The 18,095-nt window shown below is 56.5% G+C and overlaps 1 protein-coding gene across 17 annotated transcripts in view; it reads right to left on the bottom strand.

The window, feature by feature from the left end:
- The window catches only part of COBL (cordon-bleu WH2 repeat protein), a 152,968-nt gene that overhangs the window by 87,951 nt on the left and 46,922 nt on the right, over positions 1 to 18,095 (bottom strand). For 10 of the 17 annotated variants that reach the window (XM_032476262.1, XM_032476264.1, XM_032476268.1 and 7 more), the window contains exon 1: positions 8,829 to 9,361. The exons of 2 other annotated variants lie outside the window; for them this stretch is intronic. In XM_032476262.1, coding sequence (XP_032332153.1) covers positions 8,829 to 9,346 — 518 coding nt within the window. In that variant the 5' untranslated portion in view covers positions 9,347 to 9,361. 5 more of the 17 variants (XM_032476277.1, XM_032476272.1, XM_032476278.1 and 2 more) reach the window with 4 other exon arrangements.

The following is an 18,095-nucleotide window of genomic DNA, read 5'->3' as shown; positions in this document are numbered from 1 at the left end:
GTGTGCGTTAATGATCGCAGCATCTCTCTAGAGCAGAGGCTCCTGTCTGAACATTAAACCGGCACGTGGCTTGAGCTGCAAATCTGTGTCATTTGAGGAAAGCCAGTGAGACAAAAATACACAGCTAATATGTTAATAACTTCATGGGTCCGTTTGATGTCACAGAATAACATTTGCATTATTTTCAGAAGTTGTCCGTGGAAAATGTTCACATCAAAAGTGATGCCTGGGGTGTATACGGATTCAAGGACCCACTTCAGAAGTCCTGTGTGTCCAGGTGTGTGCAGTGGCTTGACGCCAGCCTGAGACCCTGGACGCAGAGGTCCCACCGCACATGTCACGCGTCCCCTCACGTGGCAAGCTGGCACCTCATTTCCTCCACGATTATTTACCGTCTCCAGAGGGCAGCAGGTGCTATGTGAAGGCTGCCTGCATTTTCACTAGTTCACACACTTTTCTTCATATCTGTAGGTCGTTAAAAATCCTTATTGACGATGATAATGACAATGGTACAGATCAACACAGTTGGAGCCTGCAAGGGACACGGAAGACCCACAGAACCTCGAGACAACAACGGAACTGAAGAAATCCACGTGGATGCAGGGGTGGGGTGTTTCAGGCAGAGGGGAGACCACAGCGTTCCTGAGGGCGTGCAGATGCTGGAGGTGGGGGACGGAGGGAGGGACGGCGAAAAGAAAAAAAAAATACAGTGATGCACATCGGAGAAGATGCAAAACTTGTGAGCTGAGGCCATATCTGTCCAGGGGAGGGAGCCCCGCGGGCGCCTTGAACCCTCCTCTGTCCAGCGAGCACCCACAATACTTCTGGGTCCGACTTGTGTTTTCAAGGACGGAGCCGTGTGTCAGTTTAAGAGCTGGAGCTGCCCAGGTGCATGGACACCGCCCTTCCCCACAAGCTCCTGCAACATGAGCATCACCTCCACGGCACAAGGGTCCCCGGGTCCCAGCCCCACCGGCTCCCCGCACCCTGGAGGGGCCCCAGTGATCTTCACTTGGCCCAGGAGAAGCCAAGGCGCTGCCCAGCGGGTGTGGTCCCCACTGGAGGGTCCGTACAGGTGCCGGGCAGCTGGGTCCCCCTGAGACGAGGGCGTGCAGGGGACTGCAAGGGCCAGGCTTCTGTTTCAGCCTGGGGAAGCCACTGGGAGCTGGCACCCTGAGCCTGGCCCCTCCTGGGCACAGCCTGGGAGGCGCCCTGGCGGAGAGCAGGGCGGGTCCTGGTGCTTTTCAGGCTACGAGTCGCTGAGCAGGCAACTCGCCCTCCCTGCCCCACCCAGGATAAGAAGCCGGGTGTGCCCTGGCAGGAAGGAATGATGTATCAAATAACAAAAACACAGAAAAAAAATATTCCTGGCATCTCAAAGGTCATGCATCGCAAAACCATCGCATGAAAACATTTCTGGCATTTCCAAGGCCATCTGTCAGAACTCCGAAAGGTTTTATCTTAAAACCATCACACAGTCACTGGCCTGAATTTCAGGGCGGCGCCGGCCAGTTCTCACACCAGCCGGGCGCCGGCAGCGGGTTTCTCTCCCCAGGGCCCTTCGATGTGCGTAAGATGCAGAGATCTGCTCCCTGACAGTCAGGTCCAGGACGGTGCACCGCCTGGGCCAGGTGAGTGCAAATCCCAGGGCGGCTGACTTAAATCCTGACCCCTCAGGCCACGCCGGCGTCCAGCCAGGATGCAGGAGCCGGGGCGGGGCCCGCAGCCCGAGGAGAGAAAGCCTGCATTTGCCGCCACGTCTCTGAGCACAGCCCGAAGGGTCCTCCGCTTTGCATCTTACCGTCCAGGACCAGCGGATACAGGAAACATGCTGATGCCACGCACCCGAATGCCAAGCCTGCGTGATCCCCACCCGTTTACCAGGGAAGGAAGCAGGGAGAACCACGCTCACGGAAAGGGGATTTCAAAGAGAAGTCAGGCACACCCCGCTGCCCCGTCCTGATCCACCCATGAACCGGGTTCTGGCTAAGCGGGTCTGTTTATGCTGCAGGCACAAGGAGGTCACCATTCTCTCCCCAGATTCTTCCCAAGCACGAACAGTCGGAAAGTTGGACACCAGCTGCCCTGGTTCTCAGGGTCACATCATCGCCAGTGTCATGTTGTCCCTCCTGCCAGTGGCCGGAGGGGACCTCTGCCTCGTCCCCGGGGAGGGGGCAGCCCGGAGGCTGGCAGGTGCCTCCCGGGAGAGTCAGTGCAGGGGTCCTGGACAGCTGAGTAACTGGGCTCACCGGGACCTCCCAAACCTGACTGCGTTTAGTCGTCTCATAGCTGAGCCTTGGGTGCAGTAACGGATTCAGTGATCTGGGAATCACTGGTTTGGCTGAAGCACCAAAGAAAGGGGACACAAATACCAGGATCTTAACACTGATACCATCAACCTGCCATCTGCACACTTAAATCTAACTCCTCCTGTGGTCAGGAGCCGTGCGCGTCAACAAGTATTCAGTTGGCATCCTCAGGTACCAGGAGCCTCTTAAAACGGGTGATCGCTCAACAGATGACTGGATAAAGAAGAGGTGGTATATTTATACAATGGAATACTACTCAGCCATGAAAAACGACAACATAACGCCATTTGCAGCAACATGAATGGAACTGGAGAGTGTCATTCTAAGTGAAGTAAGCCAGAAAGAGAAAGAAAAATACCATATGAGATCACTCATATGTGGGATCTAAAAAAAAAGAAAAAGACGGATGATCGCCGCTGTAGGCTGCCCTCCACCAGCTCACGGTCCCCCAGGGCAGCCTGAGAGCAGCACACGGAAACACAGAAAGGATGGCAAAATCCCGAGCACGGTGAGAAACAGGAAGGGCTCTCCAAGGACTGGAAAGGACTCTGGATTTAGGCTGAGCTCAGGAAGTTTCGGGAAATGGTCCGGGAGCGGCGACATGAAGAACTAGTTGGAGGCGCCAAGAGCCAGGGTGAGTAGGATGCTGTTCCCGGCAGGGACGGTCATTCCAAGGGCACGGAGGCGGGAAGGGCTGGGAATATGGGAAGCATTTCGGGAAACTGGGGTGTGGGGAGCCCAAGGCGGGTGGCTTGAAGTGATCCAGGGGGGACCCACAGAGCCTGGGTTATGGGGACCCCAGGTGTGCGGGCGGTGAGGATTCTGGTGCGCAAACTGAAGGCAGCTGACCATCAGATCCAACGGAGGAATCCCACGGTCACAAGCAACGCAAGGAGGAATGCCACGGGGGCTGGAAAGAACCAGGGGCAGAGAGCTCTCCAGGGGCAGGGAGGCCGGAAGGAAGGTCGGAGCCCACTCCGAGCAGGCGGAGGTGAAGGCAGGTAAGAGAGGGCGGGCCACCGGGCAAGGACTCTGGGTCAGGACACGGGTAGGACACGAGGGAACTAATTCACCTTCCCTGCCTGCACCCCAGCAGAAAACACCTCACTTCGTGACTCCGGGATCACGGAGTCCCCACAAGGCCTGAATGTGTCACAAATTTTGCAGTCTTGTGTGAAGATGGACCCAGGGGACAGATGTCAGAGGCCTGGCCCGGAGCAGGTGTCCCCGTCTTCATATGCTTTCTTGACCCCAAAGAGGGTGTCGGCCTGATGAATAAAACTCAAACAGATTTACAGCAAAGACGCCCGCCACGGTGGCCTGGAAACCCAGTGAGGTCAAAATGTGCCTGTTCATTAATATATTTTAAAAATTTTAAATGCAGATTTCTGAAATAATTATAGAATTCTTTTGTGTGCATGTGTGTTTTAAGGGGGGAAGTAATCAGTTTATTTAACGTGTTTATTTAAATGGAGGGACTGGGGATGGAAGCCAGGACCTCGTGCAGGGCAAACACACACTCTACCACTGAGCAACACCCTCCCCCCTCTAGAATTCTTAAGTAAAAGTTGTGCACAAGAAAATTGGTCTAACAGTTCCTTTCCACACTAAAGTTAACCAGTCCCTACAGATTTACAAACTGGATTCATTGGTAGCCCAGAGGGTAAAGGAATTTCTTTTTAACATGTGCAATCCTTTCAATATTTTTTTAAAAAAATTACTAGCAGCCCACACGGGGCATCTGAATTCCACCCGCTGCCCGATCGCTCAGCGCCAGTGCCGGGTGAGGGTGGGGCTGGGGCCACGCTGGGGACGCAGAATGACGCCCCCTGCGCCTTGAGGGCTGAGTGACAATGCCGACACCTGCACCAACACCTGCTTTTCGTCTGGGGCCTGAGATCACGACACAAAGGTCTTGTCCTTTTCAGCGGCCGCGGACAGTGTTCAACAGGCAATGAGGAACATTTCTGCTAACTACCTTTCAGTCTCCTGTTTGGACGCGTTATTAAATCGATCCATCAAATTAACAGGGACCTTGTTAAGTTCTCTGCATTAAAGATGAAAACAGCCAAGGTGGGGAGGGTGCAGCTCAGGGGTGGAGCATGTGCTCAGCACGCAGCAGGTCCCGGGTTCAATCCCCAGGACCCCCCCGCTCACAAAAGAATAATAATAAAAAACTTTAAATACAGAGTTTTAAAAAAATAAGTAAAAGGCACCGCAATGATGATGGTGTGGATGTAGATAACGGGCCTCCTCTTAAAGCGCAGAGATGAACCAGCACAGGGAGACACTGACGTCCAGAGCCAGAACGTCCGACATTCACGTGGAACGCTGGCGACTTCGGCCGCGCGTCAGCGGCCACCGAAAGGGACTGAGACTTGGGATTCAGAGTCGGGGCCGCCTGGCAGGCGGCCGGGGTGATTCCACCGTCTCGTGGAGCCGCCGGGCCTCAGTTTCTCCGCCTGGGGAGCAGAGACGATCTCACAGGATCGCTAGGAAGACCGGAACGCCGGGCCCTCCCGTTCACGATAAACGTTAGCTCGTCACAGCCTGGGACGGCCATCAGCTGGGTGGGCCTGACTATCGAGCTTCCTTACCCCTGGCTGCCTGTTTGGAGAAACCTGTAATGCATTTAATTTAACACAGGAGGCCAGTCTTTTTTTTTTTTTTTTTTTGGTCTCTCTGTTAAGATGGGACCATGCAGGGCTCCACTGGGATACAGGCAAGCAGACCCGGGTTCTCCGTCTCCCCAGATGTTCACTGACGCTCATCTGAGCTATTTCAGAGCATCTCCAACCAGATGGTCTGCACGGGGGAGGGGGGCAGCCAGGGCTTCCGTCCCCCCCCCATCCATCCATCTGTCCATTTTGACTCTCAAAAGCCAACTGTGGGCGTGAAACGGAGGGTCTGCCCCCTTCTGAGGGAAGGGGGTGCCGCCCTGCCTCCCCCGAGCCCCTCGCCGCCCCCTGGATTCTGCTCTGGGGGCCCCTCTGACCTCAGCTGGGGTGAGTCATGTCCAACGTCAAGAAGAGAGTTTTAGGTTCCAAGGGAAGAGGCCACCTGCTCCCCGGGTCGTGGTCCCAGCGGCGGCCGCGACTCTGAGAGCGCTCCTGGGACACGCCCACGTGAGAGAAGGATGCCCGGCTCTGACCAGACCTCCTCCTGGATCTCATCTCATGAGATGCTCACATGGCAGGCTCCTGCCTTCCCCCGTGTCCTGCGTGGTGGGACGCCAGCCTGCCTGGGGTGTCCCGCCTCCGGGTGACTCCAGGCCAGCCCTGCCCACCCTGGGATGTGGGACCTGGGTCTCGCCCAGCGAAGCGCCCTGAATAGGCTTGGCGCCACGGACGAAATGGACCGCGCTTTCTTTCGCAAGCGTATTTCGCCTGGAGGGTAGGGTTTCCCTCCCGCACACCGCGTCTAGGATTTTCCCAGGAAGCTCAATGAAAGTTGCAATGATAACATCAGGGGTGGAGTCCCAGCGACTCCGGGCATCGGCGAGAGCAGGGCTCTCCGCTGCAGCCGGTGCCTCCGTCCAGCCTCTCAGGGGCGATGAAATTCCAGGAGAATGTGGAGCAAAGACATCGAACCCCCCAAAAAAACACCAAAAAAAAAAAAAAGGTGAACTGGGTCCTTAGAAAGGAAGGAAAAATTATACCATTTTCACAGCCGCCCTCAATGCCTGAAGCAACGGCGCACAGGAACAAGGGACAGGGAGGGCTGCGGCCTTCCAGCTGGGGCACGGAAAGAGATGCTCCAGAAAGTTCGGGGCGGTCGAGATGGAATGTCAATTCGAAGGACTCCCTCACACCTCCACAGTCCTGCCTCTCACCGGGTCAGCCTTCTGCTAAATTCTGCACTCCAGCCCTCATTTCAAACGTAAATCACAGGATGCCCGCCCCCCCCACCCCAGTCCCTTCTTCTGTCCCTCCATCACTTCCCCTTTGTCCTTGCCAGCATGGCCATGAGTGCCCCCACCTCGACGCCCCGCCAGCCTGGCCCTGCCCCCCCGCCACCCCGCTGTCCCTTCCACGCACCTCCCTTGGTTCCCCGAATCGGCCAGCTCTCCCTTGTCAAGGCCTCCGCATATGCTGTTCCCCCCGCCGGCAATGCTGTTCCCTCCCCTCCCGACTGCCTTCCACCCTCCTGACTCGAACTGGAGGGCGTGCGCATTGCGGCTGGGACTCAGCCGCCCTGTTGTGTGAGGGTGAAGGTTCAGAAACCCTGCAGGACGGCACGGCCCCGCCGAGGGCAGACAGGACCGGCTGCCAAAGAGGAAATGAGCCCCCCACTGCCCGGGAACCGACCCCCACATCCCCGAGCCCAGAAGTAATCGGGGTTTTAGCCCTCGGTCTCTGCAAACTGACAAGCCGGCCCAGCACCTGAGCAATCTGCCTGGCTTCAGTCCTCACTACCAAGGCAAAGGCAGGTTTACTTTCCCCATTGCACAGACGGGATGATGGAGGACCCCACGGGGAGGGACTTGCTCCAATCATCCTGCCAGGAGGTCCTCCTGAGCGCCTATGCACCGCCGCCCCCTCCTTGGTTATCTCCCCAGGGTACCCGGCCCGGTGACGCGCAGACGTCCAGGCTCCCTGCTGCGTGCCGGCCGGTCGGCATCCTTCGGTGGCAGCTCTGATGAGAGGAGGCAGGGCAGGAGGTGGCCTCTGGGGAAGGTTTCTGGCACAGAGTCTGCTGTGACGTGGCGTCTGGACAAGCCCTGTTCCTAACAGAGGTCGAGCTCCCCCCGGCCAAGAGCATCATTCAGTGCTCAAGTCTCCTCGGAGTTCACACGAAGCATGGGGGCTGTGTGAGCCTCACGGGGCGGAGGCGGGGGGAGAGGCGGAGTTACGGGGAGACAGAAGGGCTCGGTGGGCTGACGGCGGGGAGGTGGCTGAGCCCCGACCCACCCCGGGTCCGTCCTCAGGGTTCCCAAAGCCTTTAGAATCAGGTTCCGTTTAGGTTCCGATGAGGGGCGGGATGCACTGAGGCCAACACATGCACACGCCTTCAGCAAAGCACCGTGAGGGATGGGGACCCCGGGTTAGAACCCCTGAGATGCCTTCTTTTGGAGTTCAGTACCTTCCCTTCCAAGACAGGAATCCCTTCTAACAAAGGGCAAATGAGAGCCTCCCCCTGATGCCTTCCCTGTGGTCCCTGCCTCTAAAAACAGAACTGAGGACCAAAGAACCACCCAGTGGAGAATCCACACAAATGTGTCTGTGAAACTCTCAAACTAAGAGGCCGCCTGCCTGTAAGCTGCAGCTTGAAGGAGAGACACACCACGGTGTCCCAGGAAAACCGGGGGGAACTGGGGTCCCCACAAACACACGGCTTTTCAGGGCAACACAGAGACACCGTCGACTGGAATTGTGCCCCAGAACACCCTTGGGTAGCTGCAGAGCGTCCGCCAGCCGTGGGGACCCGCTCTGGAGTCGGAAAGAAGCGAGGTCAAATCTAACCGCGACGTTCTAGCAGGTGACTCCATCCGGGCAAATTCTCAGCCTCAGTTTACCCAAGAGCCCAGCCAACAATGAGTTCGTGATGGGCCTCCTGCAGGATTCAACGAGACGAGCCATGAAGTTTCTTGCAGGGCACGGGTCCCCGGGCAGCGCTGTTGTAACGGTTTTGATCATTATTGGCAAGTTTATTTATTTATTTTTTTGCAGGGGGAGGTAATTCAACTTTTTTTACTTATTTATTTTTTGATGGAGGGATTGGGGATGGAACCCAGGATCCGGTGTGCGCTAAGCACACGCTCTGCCCCTGAGCTGTGCCCTCCCTTCCCCAAGCAGGTTTATTCATGAGGACAAAGGAGCCTCCTGTCTCCACGAGCGCAGAGGAGAAGCCGGCGAAAAGCTCACCTGCGTGGCCGACGCCTCCAAAACCAACCCAGAGAGAATCTCACAGTCGCCACCCGGGGCCGGGGAACCTCGCAGTAATTCAACACGGAAAGGTTCGCGCTCATGATGGGATTCTCCAGGACGTCGTGACAGAAGCCATCCGTGACACTCACCCGACTCCAAACGCCGGCCTGGGTGAGCAGCCACCACGCAAATACTCAGAGAGGGACACTTGAGAACTGGCCGGCTCCCAGCAAGTTAAGACAGAGCCCTGTCGGTGTGGCCCGTTCCGTCGGCAAAGCCTCCACGCTAAAGCCCAGCAGGGCAGCTCAGGCTGCAAGGATCAGATAAAACCCGGAGTCAGATCGTTAGATGTTCTCGAAAAAGGTTCCCTCCCTGCCATAACACAGGCATCTCTGCGTGACTGGGTTTGAACATCCTCAGCAAACGAAGTGAGAGAGATCAGAGAAGACTTAGGTTCCCAAACCAGCTGGCCAGGTCCGCACACATCCCGAGCTGTCCCCGCCCTCGCCCGGAGGGACTCTGGTGGCCAGATTGGTCTCGGGAGCTGAAGACAAGAAGCCGGTCCCCGAGTTTCCCAGGATGCGAGCGCGGAGCTGAAGCGGCGCCCGGAGGACCCGCCGAGGCCACCGATCCGACCAGCCTAGTGACTTACTCATCAACGCGCCGCCCGAGCAAGCGAGCGAGCGAGCGAGGCAGGGTTTCCTCCCAGGCGAGCCCGGAGCGCCGATGCCCGCACGGGCCGGCCGGCGTGCTCCCCGCCGTCAGCGCGGTCCACGTCTCAGACCTCAGTGATCCAGAAACCGAACCACGAGGAGGGAGATGCATCAGGGAGGGAGCGCAGAGCGGCATCCTGAACAAGGACGCCCGGCGACAGCCCGCCTCTGCACCACCAAGCACGCCCAGCGCCTTCTCCGGGGAGCCCGGCTGCGCAGCGCTGGAGTGCGCTGGGCGAGAGGTGTGATTAATATTCGTCGAGGCACCGCTCAGGCCTTTGACGTGGCCAACCACCCCGTGCAGCCAAGTGCTTTGCTGGATCTGCAGGGAGCAGCTCTCGCCTCCTCCCAGGCGCGATCTGGCACCTTCTTCGGCTGAAGGGTTTTGCTTTTCTTTTTCTCCCCGCCTCCCCAGCTCTGCGCTCAGAGGCGCGTTGTCTTCGGGCTTGAAGGCCATGTGCAGTTTCTACCAGTAACACCGTCCAGGGATGACAAAGCGTCCAGCCAGACAGACAAGGCGAACCGGCTCTCATCTGAGCCAAGGGCCGGGGGCGCCCAGTGAGGGCGCAGCAGGCTTGGGGGTGAAGTGACCTGGCCACCAGGACAACACCCTTCCCCTCCTGGACCCCACGGTCTGCTCCGTAACGTCCCCTCAGTTACCTGCAGCCCCCCGAGTTCTGGCGGACCTCCCTCTGCCAGTGGCGAGGTATGACGGTGGCCCCGCACAGCCCCAAGGAGGCAAGGCGTGTGCTGCCGCCCCCAGGAAGACACCAGTGGTCCCCATGTCCTCACTGCGGGGAGGCCACACCCACACCTGTCACTGCCTCACTGCTCCCACCACCTGCTGGACTCTGCTGGAGTCTCCCCTGTGCAACACGCCTCCTCCTTCCATCAGTGCTTCCCTGTTTCCTGCCTCCCTGTCATCTCCTTCTCCCCCTCCTCCCCCTTACCTCCCCCTCCTCCCTCTTTCCTCCCCTCCTCCCCCCTTACCCTCCCCCTCCCTTACCTCCTCCCCCTCCCCTCACCTCCTCCCCCACCCCCCCTTACCTCCTCCTCCCCCTTACCTCCACCCCCTCTCCCCGAACCTCCTCCTCCCCTCCACTCTCCCCTACACCCCCCCACTCCCCCTCCCCCTACTCCCCCTCCTCTCATTTTCCTCCCCCTCCTCCCCCCTTCCCATCCCCCTCCTTGCCCCCATCCCCCCTCACCCCGGTACCCCACAACCTCCCCCGCCCCCTTCACTCCTCCTCCCCCTGTCCCTCCCACTTACCTCCCCCTCCTCCCCTCCCCCGTACCTCATCACCTTACTCCCTTACTCCCCTCCTCCCCCTCCAATGCCGATGTCAAGTTCCACCTCTGCCAGGCTCCACCTGTCCCCTCCTTCCCGCCGCCCCTGCCCCGTCACTACTCAGCCCATCATCCCCTCTCTCCTGGGCTCTTACTGGACGCGAAGGCGTCTCCTCCACCGTCTGTCCCGGCAGCACCTTTTGAGTCCCGTCTCCATCGGCCGAGATGAATCCTCTTCAAGGACACTCCATCCAACCGCCCCCCTGGAGCGAATGCCTGAGCGGTCCCCACTGCCAGCTGGGTCACCCCCAAACGTCGCCACCTGCAGCGCCTGGACCCCAGGGCTGCCTCCAGCAGGCCCCCGTATCGCCCGCACTGCGTCTACCCGGGCCCCGGTCCTCTGCACACGGGCGGGGCTCCCCCTGCAAACACCCAGCGCCGATGTGATCTGTGAGTCCCTCGCCAGTGAGCCGACCAGTGCCCGGTGGGGGAGGTCGTGAAGGAAAGTCACAGAACTTGACTGGGGACGTGGGTCGCAAAGGGGTGAGTGGGGAGGGGCCCCCCGAGGAGCGACACAGAGTGACGCCGTCCAGGTTCACACATCAGCACCACCGCGCACCAGCGAGTGACCCAGCTCGGTGCAGCCACCCGACCTCCTGCAGCCCCCAATTCCTCATCTGCCCTGCGGGGAGACCAGGATCCCGTAAAGACACAGCGCTCTCTTCCCAAACCCACGTGCAGCACCCGACACCGGAGCCTGCAGCTGGTCACCCTCCTCACGCAGCGTGGGACGGGACCGCCCGTCCCCACACGGCCGCGCCGTCTCAGCCGAGGCCGGGACCCCATCCCCGGGGGGACGCTAGAGGGCCCTGCAAGTCCTCACACAGAGGGAATGCCGTCCCTCTCGGCTTCTTAAAGAGAAGACCCGAGGTCAACAGGAAGGACTGGTCGGCAGGGCGGGCATGTCAGGCTGGTCGGGGCATCATGGTGTCCGCCCTCCCCATCTGGAGGTTGGCTCTCCTCCCCAAACCAGAGGACCACACGTAGGGCCGGGCTGGGGGCAGCTGTGGGTCTGCAGGCCTGGTGATGACTGGGAGTGTCATGGCACAGGTCCCTGGGGCCGGGGGAGCCTTCAGGACACAGAGCAATGCCAGTTTGCTGGCTCACGAGGTGGGAACGGGGCTGGCTGGGGCTGCCCGCCTGCAGGCCGGCTGGTGGGAAGCCCCAGCCCCTGGGGCAGGTGGGTGCTACCGGGCTCCAGGCCAGAATCCGACATCCGCTGATGGATGCATATGATACCACACAAACAGAGTCCGACCCATCCCACAAATGGGCCGCACATCCTTGTCTTCACCACCCTGGCGATGGTTGTAGAAGGACCGGGGAGAAGCCACACACGGAGGGTCCGCACAGCTGAGCCCAGCAGCAACCTGGCACCGCCCAGCACATCCCCAAACCCAGGTTTCACAGCACGGCTACACTGATTTCCCCTGGGAAAAACAAAACAAAACAAAAAAACAAAAAAAACCCCACAGATTTTTACGACTTTCTCCTAAATGTGCATGGAATTTCTTCCTGGGCTGTTTGGCCATGAGTGGCCACAGCCCAGGAAACTCGCAGGGAAGCTGTGCGCCAGGTCACTGATGAAAGCGACAAATGACAGACAATTAACGGAGGTGACCAGGAGTCCGTTACAGCACACGTCACCATGGAAACGGCCAACGGTCTGTCACACAAGCACCTTCCGAGAAAATAAGACACAAAACGGCCGTTGAGCGACTGAATGTGGGAGCATGAAAGTTTGCAAACATTAAAACAAAAATTTTTTAATGGTTTAACCACATCTTAGGGGAGGATGTGAGATGTCTCGCTATGGGCGGTGACAGGAATCTCCATGGTTTTGCATCAAGCCTTCAAGGAGACACGCTGGGCAAATGAGCACTGATTTTAGCTCAAAAGACCTACGGCAAAAAGCCTGGAATTTTCCTCCAGGAAAACTGGAGCTGGCAAGGGCCGCGAAATATCCACACACCTCCCGCCACAGGCAGAGCGTGAGGCTTTCAACGAGCCACACCATCTGGTGTTTATTTGTTTTTCTTTTTCTCCCTTCAGTGGGAGAAAAAGGGAGCAGGCGGGTATTAAAGTTCCTTCTAGCAAAGTGTGAAAAAAAAAAACAAAACAGAAGAGTGAGACGGGCGGGAATCCTGAGATTTAAAAAAAGGCAGAGCAATCAGCCAGCGAGGAGGCGGCCCCGCCCACTCTGAAATGCGCCGGGTTGTAAGTAACTGAAAAGCACTGAAATCTGACCAGCCGCTCCCAGCGCAGCAGCCGGCAGCCGACCGACCGGGAGGGAGCAGGGCTCGGAGAATTTCTCAGGGAAGCGAACCCAGCGGCCTTCACTGGGGGCCACTAAGTCCCCGAAGCAAGGTCCCCATGCCTGGCGTGGCCCGGGGGGTGTCCGATGTCCGCACCTGAGTATTCCTTCCCCTCCGTTTCAGTCGGGAAGTCCCCCCCCCACCACGACAAACTGCAGACGGGCTCTGGAAACAGCTAAAGCGTGCATGGGCCACCGCCAACGCAGCCACCTCCCGGTCTGACTTCTGCCTCTGTTAATAGGCAGAATTCCCACGGCCTACAGGTCAAAAGAAATGGCGCTTTGTTAAGGCTCACGTTTTATTTTCAGAGACACCTTCAGTAAAAACCAGCAGGGGACGAAGACGGGAAGACACAGGCAGAAGCAGAGGCCGAGGGGTGGCATGTTTCCACGTGGACCTTTTCTGGGCTGAGAGCTGAGCGCTGGGTGCCTTTAATTCTCCTTGGAAAATATGACACTTGAGAACCGTCCTTTGAACTGTTTCTCAAAATAGGGCCTGGGCCTCCCAGTGGATCCCCGGGCTGCAGAAACCCGAGCCGGGAGCTTGCGGGCTCTGCTGGGACCGCCCATCCGGCCTTCAGACCTGCACGCCCCGGGGCCACGGAGCTGTGGGCGAGGCCAGCCTGCTTCCCAGGCACCTCTGACCGGAGAGTTCAAAACAGAGAACGCGGGATAACACCACGCCGATTACACAGGCTCCCTGGGTGTCAGGTCATCTGCTGTCCTGAACCGTCCACCCAGCACTGGGCAGGGTCGGGGGGAGGTCCCTTATGCCACTGAGCTAGTCCCCAGCCCCCATACTCCTCCTGCTCAGAGAGTATCTGACTCAGACCTGCCTTTAGCCCCCGACCCCCATCCACCTGCAACACCAGATCGGAAACTGGAGTGAGCACCGGAATTCTTATTGCAAGTCTGTGATTTCCAGGGAGCAATCACGCCCCCTCAGCGCAAAGCCAGACGCTTGAAAGGGAGTCTCTGAGGTCTGGCCTTGCAAGGCTGTCCGTCCGCCCGTCTCCCGGGATTGCTCCCAGGCTCCCAGGGGCAGAGCCTGGCTGGAGGGTCTGCAATCTGGGAGCCCCTCTTTGAGAGACAGAGGACACCCAGGAGCATGTGACAAGAACAGGGCATCAGTGAAGTCAGCCGGAAGAAGAAAGACAGACACCATTCGATATCGCTCACATCGTGGGGTCTAAAAAAATATGACACAAATGAACTTACTTACAAAGCAGGGACTCAGACTCACAGACACAGAAAACAAGCTTAGGGTTACCAGCTCCACAGAGACCAGGTGGGACCCACCCTCCGCCGCAGAGAAGCCACTGTGGGGTTCAGAGGCCTCACCGGGAGGGCGGGGGGGGGGGGAGCTGCAATGAGAAAACTCAGCCCCTGTTCGCATGGGGGAGTCAGATGTGGAGGAATTGCAGCATTACACATGCCAGGCAGAGAAAGGAGACTCTTTTGAGACGTGCACAGTCATTCCTCCAGCCCAGGGAGAGGCTGGACTGATCAGGTGGAGGAGGGGGGGGCAGCCCCCAAGGACGGGAGCAGGGGTGCTGGTGGGGCGGGGAGGGCTGCTCTGCAGACACCCGGCCTGCCCTCCTGGTGAGCAGGACTTGAAAACCCCAGGGACTTGCCCCCCCCTGCACAAAGCAGCTCACGATCGGCCAGCGACCCTGCTTCTTGCTTGGCGGTGTTAGCCCACGCCCGAAAAGGCCTCGGGGCGCCGGGGTGGGAGCCCCCTGGGTGCACGTTCCCCATCTCAAGAGAGGAACAGAGACGCCTCCTCCCAGGTGACGGGCCTGGCATGTAGAACAAAGTGACCCAGGCATCTGGCACTCGGATGCGCCCAGGAGACAAGCCCGCCTTGCACCCGGCTCGGCCTCCAGCCCGATTCGGGGAGCGTTCCCACCCCGAGGCGCAGGGAGGTCGTTCGGGCTTCTCCGGGAGCTAACACGCGTTTGACGTCAACCAAAGTAGCCTTTGGGTTTATTCACTATTGTTGTCCACCAGCCCCACAGGTCGCCAGCCCCATCGCAGTCCTTCCCCGGCCTGGGGCCACTTCCGGACTCAGGGTGGCCAGGAGGAGCTGGCGGGGAAGCCCCCCGTTCTGTCCTGTGCGCTGCGTGGGTACCAACCCTCTGCCGGCTCAGCCCCCGGCCTGCCCCCGGCCGCTCCGAGCAGGCCCGGGGGATACCCGCTTCCTCCCACTGCTGGCAACCACCACCCCTTGCTGTTTGCTTCTTGCAAAGCAAAACAGAAATGAAGATGCAAAAAAAAAAAACAAAAAAACAAACAAACAAAAAAACGCTCAGCGCGGCGCCTGAAGTCCTTTATGACACAGTTCTCGGCGGCGTTCCCCATCCCTGCAGCCAGAATCCACCTGCCAATCCCCAGAGCCCGGCCTGCGTGTCCCCAGCCCCCAGCAAAGCCACCTGGAACCCGTTAAGGGGTCTTAAAAGTGAGAACTTCACGTGTTTTTCTATAGTGAAAAAGAGTATGAAAACAAAAATATATATTCACATATGACTGAAGCATTGTGCTGTGCACCGGAAACTGACACTGCATTGTAAACTGATTCTACTTAAATTAAAAAAAAAAAATTCACGTGTTTTTCAGCTTAATTCTAACCTACTGATAAGAAAAAAGATTTCTAACAAATAAAGCGGCACATTTGTCCACGTCCTCACCACGATGTGTCAATAGACAGCGTTCCCTCCCACGTTCAACAGAAAAGTTACACGGAAAATTTACAGAAGTCGCTTAAAAACTCAGCTAGCAGTAATACTGAAAAACACATTCAGCTAAGGGGAAAAAAACCCAGCTGAATTCACATGTAAACTCTGCTGAGCTCAATACACCTAAATAAAATTCAGATCAGTTAGCCCCTTTACTATTTTTTTTTTACGTATAAAGTAGAAAAATTTGTAGAATTTTATGGAAAAAAATTGTAAAAAATTATGCCATACAGCTGCCAGATTTTCGTCGCTGGCTTTTGAAATCTGAATGTGACATCGCCCCAAAATAGAGAATTATTGTTGTATTTTATCCGACACCTTGGTGGGGGGGGGCGGAAATCAATGTTCAGGGGGAATATTCCAAGAGCTACTGTTTAATCAGAAACAGGAACATGTTAGGAAAGAAAACAAAAGATGTGTTAGGGCCATATTTACATGGTGGTGTAGGTAATGACCAGGTCCCCAGGGAAGATTTAGGTTCTCGAAGCCTTGAAGGTCATCTTCTGCTGGAAAGCCACAGGTGGTCTGCTGGGGCCTGGGCGTGCAGCCCCGGGAGGGGACGGCTGATGTCACAGATGCCTCTGTTGACACCTCAGGCCGGCCAGGCTGGACCCCACCCGGGGGACTCCCCTCCGGGACCACAGGGGGGGTGAGGCAGGAGAAGCGGACAGCCGACAGTGGCCAGGACGGCCTCCCGCACAGCTGGACCTCTCCATGGTCCCTTCTCTTCAGCCCCCTCCCAAGCCTGGTCCCCTGCCCCTGCCTGGGTTTTTCCTAAGACGCCTTCAGCAAATGCGACTTCCAGGGAAAGCCGCTCAAAGCAGAGGGGGCGGATTTCTCGTTTTCCCTGTAAAAGCCCCTTGTCAGAGCAGCACCCCTGGGGCGGACTAGCTGTAACCCACACCACAGTCATTCTTTGTCCCCCGCCAGCTCTCACAAGGGTAGCCCTCCAGCTCAGCTTCCCAGGAGATTTCTTATCCTTGGGAAAAAATAAAAATAAAAAAAAAAAATCTTGGTTTCTTCTCACTTTCATGGGGCGGGACAGGAGCTGGAAGGCCGACACGATGGGCTGGTGAGAACCCCGCGGTCCTGCCCCCGCGGGGCTGCAGGTGCAGAGAGAGGGGGCCAGGAGGGGACAGCCACTGAGGGGCACACTCACACCACACCCCTCTGCAGACTGAAATGCTGTATCTGTGCAGTTAAAGCAAAGGAGGGGGAAACAGGTCAGCTCTGAACTGACGCCAGCCAGTCTTTTTTGTGCTTCTTACTGAAGGATCCAGTTTGGGGTGCATCCAGTGGCCCCCTCCCCAGCCCCCTACCTGCCATGCTGCAGCCCAGGACCTCACACCACCCCGATACCCACCCCTGCCTCTCCTGCTCCCCTGCATCTCTGCCTGGTCCCTAAAAATCCCCGCAGGAAATCCTTCTTCCATCAAGGGTTCCCAGGCAGGAGAAGCCACACCTCTTCCCCAGTCCCCCCCCCCCCGACTCTGGGGGCGCCCCTACCCAGGGGTTCCCTGAGGCTGCCTCCAACTATTCATTTTTTTAAGAACATGCTTTTGATTAAAAAATGAAATCAACTTATTAAAGAAACGATCCTAGAAACTAGGGCAATAAACACTCAGCACTTATCGCCCCAGAATTACTTTACTGTTACTGACGCCCTCGAGGTTGTTTATAGGATTGAAGTGAAGCTGATGGTCAGGCCTGGGTGGGGAGCTGGAAACGGCCGAGGGGGGCGACCTGTGGTCCGATCAGATTTCCTTTGTGGACACTGAACGCTGAACTTCGCATCATTTTCATACATCACAAAATACGATTCTCCTTTTGGTTTTTTTAAACTCATTAGAAAAAGTTTTAAACTCATTAAAAATTTTTTAAAAACCAGGGGAGGAGGGTACAGCTTGGGGGTAGAAGGTGGGCTTAGCATGCACAAGGTCCTGGGTTCAATCCCCAGCATCTCCATTAAAAATAATAATAATAATGAATAAATAAGTAAATAAACCGAATTATCCCCCCCCATAAAAAAGAATATAAAATTCTAAATAAAACTTCAATACATTCAGTAAACAGGTATTGGGGGCCGCCATGTACAAGGAATTTTCCAGGCGGTCTGTGACATCAATCATCCTGTAATTTGTGGTCCCAGATCAAGACGCTTATGGGGTGATAAGACAGACACTTAACTGTTACCAACGATAATACATTTTTGTTATTTTACAACGATGTTATAATGTTATTTTATAACGATGTTACAATGTTATTTATAACGATGTTACAATGTTATTTTATAACAATGTTACACTATTATTTTATAACAATGTTACACTATTATTTTATAACAACAAAAGAAAAGCATGCGATTAAGGGATGTGACACTTTGCAAAACCGTATGTCATAAATACGTCAACCACAGGGCACTATATGCTGGTATTTTCAAACTACTATTGTCGACATTATTAAATTATAAAAACCAAGTTCGATTCGAGGCAAATCCTGCCCGTGGATTGTAATTCTGCAAGGAAATTACTGCAGTCAAAGTAGCCTATTGTCCAAAGGCATCACTTTCAATTGGACGGAGGTCTCCGCTGATACAAAAATCAGACAGCTATGAATTGCACCCCGTGGCCTGCATGAGTCACTTATTTTTAAGCAAAAAGGACTAAAAAACACCCCGTGGCACTTAGAAAAGAGTTTGCACGTCTTCTGATGACCCCGTGAATTTAAAACCACCACGAAACATGTTCGTCTTAACACAGAAAGGCGAATTGAGCATCTAAATTTCCTACTTCGAATCAAAGGAACAGATG

The sequence above is a fragment of the Camelus ferus genome, unplaced genomic scaffold, assembly GCF_009834535.1.
Source record: "Camelus ferus isolate YT-003-E unplaced genomic scaffold, BCGSAC_Cfer_1.0 contig313, whole genome shotgun sequence".
NCBI classification, from domain to species: domain Eukaryota; kingdom Metazoa; phylum Chordata; class Mammalia; order Artiodactyla; family Camelidae; genus Camelus; species Camelus ferus.
Note: the sequence above shows the minus strand (reverse complement) of the source record. Positions and strands in the feature narration are given on the sequence as shown.